Source organism: Pundamilia nyererei, unplaced genomic scaffold, assembly GCF_000239375.1.
Source record: "Pundamilia nyererei isolate P.nyererei 1_Seehausen unplaced genomic scaffold, PunNye1.0 scaffold00038, whole genome shotgun sequence".
NCBI classification, from domain to species: domain Eukaryota; kingdom Metazoa; phylum Chordata; class Actinopteri; order Cichliformes; family Cichlidae; genus Pundamilia; species Pundamilia nyererei.
The window spans coordinates 1,008,940-1,013,371 of NW_005187439.1; the positions used below are offsets into that span (position 1 = coordinate 1,008,940).

Here is a 4,432-nt window from a genome sequence, read left to right on the forward strand (position 1 = left end):
GAGCTGCAGTTAGTTTTTGGCACAGTAACATTTACGTCTCACTGACATTAAAAATGTCCTTTTCTTCATCTGTATGTAAACAAAGTGTTAATAAAAATATATTAAAATGTCTTTTTTAAGATTACCCCTGTGCTCGTCGGTGCACATTTTCCACCAAGAAGTGAGAGTGGGAAAACATCACTGAAAAACAATAGGTGCTATTTCAGATTTATAGTACTGTGCAAACGTCTTGAGCCATCATCATTTCTTTATATTTTGGGGCCGGTGATGTCGGTGATCTTGTCTAAATGAATGGAATTATGAACTTGGGAAAGTACAATCAGATTTTCATCCACCATACAAAACCATCTGGAAAGCATGTGATTGGCAACGGCTTCGTTTTTCAGCATGACACTGATCCCAACCACACAGCCAGTGCAGTAAACCCATCATGGATAGAAAACAAACAAACAACACCAAATGGAGCACTAGCAGTCATGATCGGCCTCTCCAGAGCCTGGATTTCAACATTATCATTGCAGTGTGGGATCATATAGACAGACAATGGGAAACAAAAAGCCACCAACATCTAAAGAAGAGCTTCGAATGTCCTTCATGAACCATAGAGAACTATTCCTAAAGACGTCAAACCAAATATTGACTTTCAAGCTCCTGTTTGTGCCTTATGTTTCAGTAAGTCGCTGCACCCATTTCCCATTTTTCTAACAAATTATTAACTATAAAGAAATCTGATGTGGCTCAAGACCTTTGCAAAACATAAGTTCAAACTTCAGTATTATGTTTATTGTTCAAACTAGTATTTCAGACAGTGAAACAGTGATTTCCTTTAACCAATAAATTACATAAATTACTTTTGAAACATGCTGCGGTCATTGAGCTGTCAAGAAAAATAATATTTTTTGTCCTTGCACAGGTTAGTAACAAGTGAGCATATCCTGAATAATCCTTCTGACTCTTAGGGTCCCTGTAGTTTACAAAATGGACTTAATTTTGTATTTGTTATGACATGAAACCAGTAACTCATCCAATAAACCCACAAGGACAGTGTTTTACTGGAACATTTCTGGATACAGTTATTGGTTAACAGCTTGTGAGCGGCTAATCACAAGCCAGTGAGCTTGTGGTTTCACAGTCAGATCCACCCTTTGTCATGTGATGGATTGTGTAGATTACTGGACTCATCAGATGGAATTAATTAAGGAAGAAAAAACAAACCTTTATGTTTGTGTTGTTTAAATCCAGCAGGAAACAAATCACATAAAGCCAAACAGGAGCAACACAATGGAAAAGCCACAGGCAGACAAACATTCAGTTCAGTGTAGGCGAATTAGAAACACCAGGGTACACAGCTGAAACCAATCAGGGAAAACAAGACAAGGGAAGCAAAACTGAATATAGGGCACAAAAATATGGAGAATATCAGAATAAAACAGGAAGGAACTTAACATAGCGATGGAGACTTAACTAGACACAGGCAACACGGGTGAGGAAGGGTGAACTGAGACAGGGAACACAATAAACACAATAAACACAACAGTAACTGTAAAAAAAAAAGGTAGAAGAGTGAGAACACAACAAGACACTGAGAATTAAACTGAAGAAAGTTTCTAATAACAGAACTTGAAGGTCCAAAAACACAAAACACAGGGTTCATAACACGACTGCCCTAAATGATGGGAAACGTCACAGTGGGTACGTAAATTTGTTTATGAAAAAACAGGCTCTGCCACGACTTTCTCGCAAAATAATTCCTTTCTGGATAAATAAACATTGAAAAAAACAAAACAGTTCTTAGTCATTAGCAACATTATCAGCTGCACCCCATTAAGAGCAGTCCTGTTGGAAGACCACGTTCAGCTCCACATCTGTTATCATATGATGTCAGGGGTCTGCTGTCATTCATCATTTAGCTGAAGGGAAAGTCTGTTATCTGCATCTATACACACTGCGAAGTGTACGATAAGGCCAAACGTTTATGGACATGTTCTATTAGTTCATACTAACCCTCCACAGCAGAGGTCTCTGCTGCAGGGCAAGAGTGTTTTTACAGTAAGAAAGATTGAGACATATACTACACTGTTATGATAAAGGTAGATAAATTATACATAGACTAGCATTTCTACTGCAAGGCTCCTTCACCGAGTCACACCCACATTCATACAGTGCTTTTATCTTTGTTGATCTGTGCGCACACTCACACAGCATCAGGGTTTAGTAGTTTGCTCCAGGCGATCGTGGTGATTCCAGCTTTACTAAACAGCCGGTTAGTTCCATGTGTCTTTAAAAGTTCACTATTATGTGAACATTGTAATCCACACGCAGTGTGGTATATTGCTAAAATTGCACATATTTTTCTAAAATGATCTCAGGCTTATTAAATTAAAGATGGAAATTAAAGATCTCATTAACTGTCATCTAAAATGATGGGTCATGATCGTTTTAATCGAGTAACAAACCAAAAATAAGTAAAATTGTTTGCTCTTCTTTTCTCAGTCTGGTGCGGTGAAGCATATGAGATGCTCCTGTGTCTCTTATCCACATCCGTTAAGTTATGGGTTTATGGGAAGTTTTGGTGCTGCTGAAAAAACTGATTTTCATTGCCTGGCAAAGTATCTGATTTAAACTCTGGGTGCAAAAAAACGTTTTAGTGATTTATGGTTAAAACCAGCAGCAGTTACTGTAGGTTTGGTGCGTGGACAGAAGGATGTGACTTTATTTCTATATATGAAAAGACATTAAAATACATACAGTTAGACCAATAAAATTGTAGGTTTAATCAATATCTTTTTACAGCAGTGGTTTTCAGTGGTTGAAAAAGTATTTCAGGCCTGAGAGGTCGGTTGGGTTGTCTGGCTTTCTGGGTGTGTCTCGTATTTTGCCGGAATATGGTGTAAAGAGGAAGGTGTGTGGATCTCAGGTAACGTCACGTGATCAAGGTGACACACTGATATTAGGACACTTGACATGTTTCAACATGATAGTGCACATAAAGCCAGGCACTTAAAGAACTGGGTTTAGTATTTCAGAACTGAACTAGTCCGCACAGATACATGAAACCTCCACCTCATCCAACACCTCAGGGATGGACAGACACACTGACTGAGCTTTAGTGGCTGTATGGGAACAAACTCCTCCATCCTAATGGAAAACCTGACCATCCTGAATTTTGCAGCAACTGAACTTTTAATATTTGCCGTTTATTTCTGCCCTTTGTTTTACATTAAACTGACAAAACCAGCGATACAAAGATTTCTTCTTTGTTTTAGGAAGAAAATCTGACAAATCCATCCTCCATCTGTTTCTTTTCTCAACAAATATTTTTCTATCATTGCAAAACCTGCAGCCACACCCCCAAGAATTAACCTCCTGCACCAACACGGGGTTGCTTTGAGTTTATATGACCTCTTTTATGGGCCCCAAACTTATTATTTGACTTGATTTTTTTGCATGTTTTATCAGTAAAATCTGCTTATTTCAAAATAAACTTGTGCCTTATCAGTTCGCATTGATAACAGATAAGGGGGAGAGCTGTTATCAATGTGATACAATGAGTTGATACATTGAGTGAATATAAATCATGATACAGCAATTTTGCAAACGCTTGCATTCACATTTATTTGTGCCAGTGACTCTTGTAAGTCACAGTCTGTAGAAAGGAATCAACCTGCATGTGTTGCAAGGGGAAATGATTCCATACTCGTCCTTATCTATATGTATTTGTTTTACTTTATAGCCAACAGCATGTCAGTTTAGAGCCTAAAATGTCACGTGAGCCTGCCTCGGGCTCTGCAAACATGTTTACAGGCATCAGCTGTAATGGAAAATAGTCATTAAGTCACAAGATTCGGTGACACACACCACTGTGAAGAAAAACCTCTTTTAAGGCCGGTTTTTACCCCCATGCTCACAACTGGAGACATTTAGTGAAATGTTTCCTCTGAAGTCACATGCCTCTTCTTTTCTCCCGTGTCTGACTGCAGTTTCGAGTACGGGTACAAGATATTCTTCCTCAACTTCCTGCACAGCATGACCACTTCCTCTTACGTTGGCTCAGAGGTGAGTTTACTACCACTTTGCATCTGTCACTTCTCCCAAACTGAAAATGGCAAAAAGCAGAAGTTTTCCCATAATTCCACATCTTACACGCTAAAGTTGTTTTCTCCTGTAATGCAAACTGGGAAAAAAAATCTGGTTACGTTATTTCACTTGTGGAGTAAGACGAGTGAAATAATGTGGTGGCTTATTGCATGAAAAGACATGAAGCAACGTGTTTTCATGACTCTGCTCACATAAACCAACATGAGCACTCAGCACGACACCTCTTATACTGTTGAGAGAGGGGGAGGCGGGTCTTCTTGTACCCCTTTTTAATGCCCCCGTAGGCCCCACCCTTCTGTCTGCGTCTGGTTCACGCAGGGCGTTGTTGTGGCTT

General features: G+C 39.2%; 1 protein-coding gene across 1 annotated transcript in view; it reads left to right on the forward strand.

Moving 5' to 3' along the window:
* LOC102205144 (SEC14-like protein 2) overlaps positions 1–4,432 on the forward strand; it is an 18,996-nt gene that overhangs the window by 1,078 nt on the left and 13,486 nt on the right. The window contains exon 2 of the mRNA XM_005730536.1: positions 3,981–4,056. Coding sequence (XP_005730593.1) covers positions 3,981–4,056 — 76 coding nt within the window. The remainder of the gene's footprint in view (positions 1–3,980; positions 4,057–4,432) is intronic.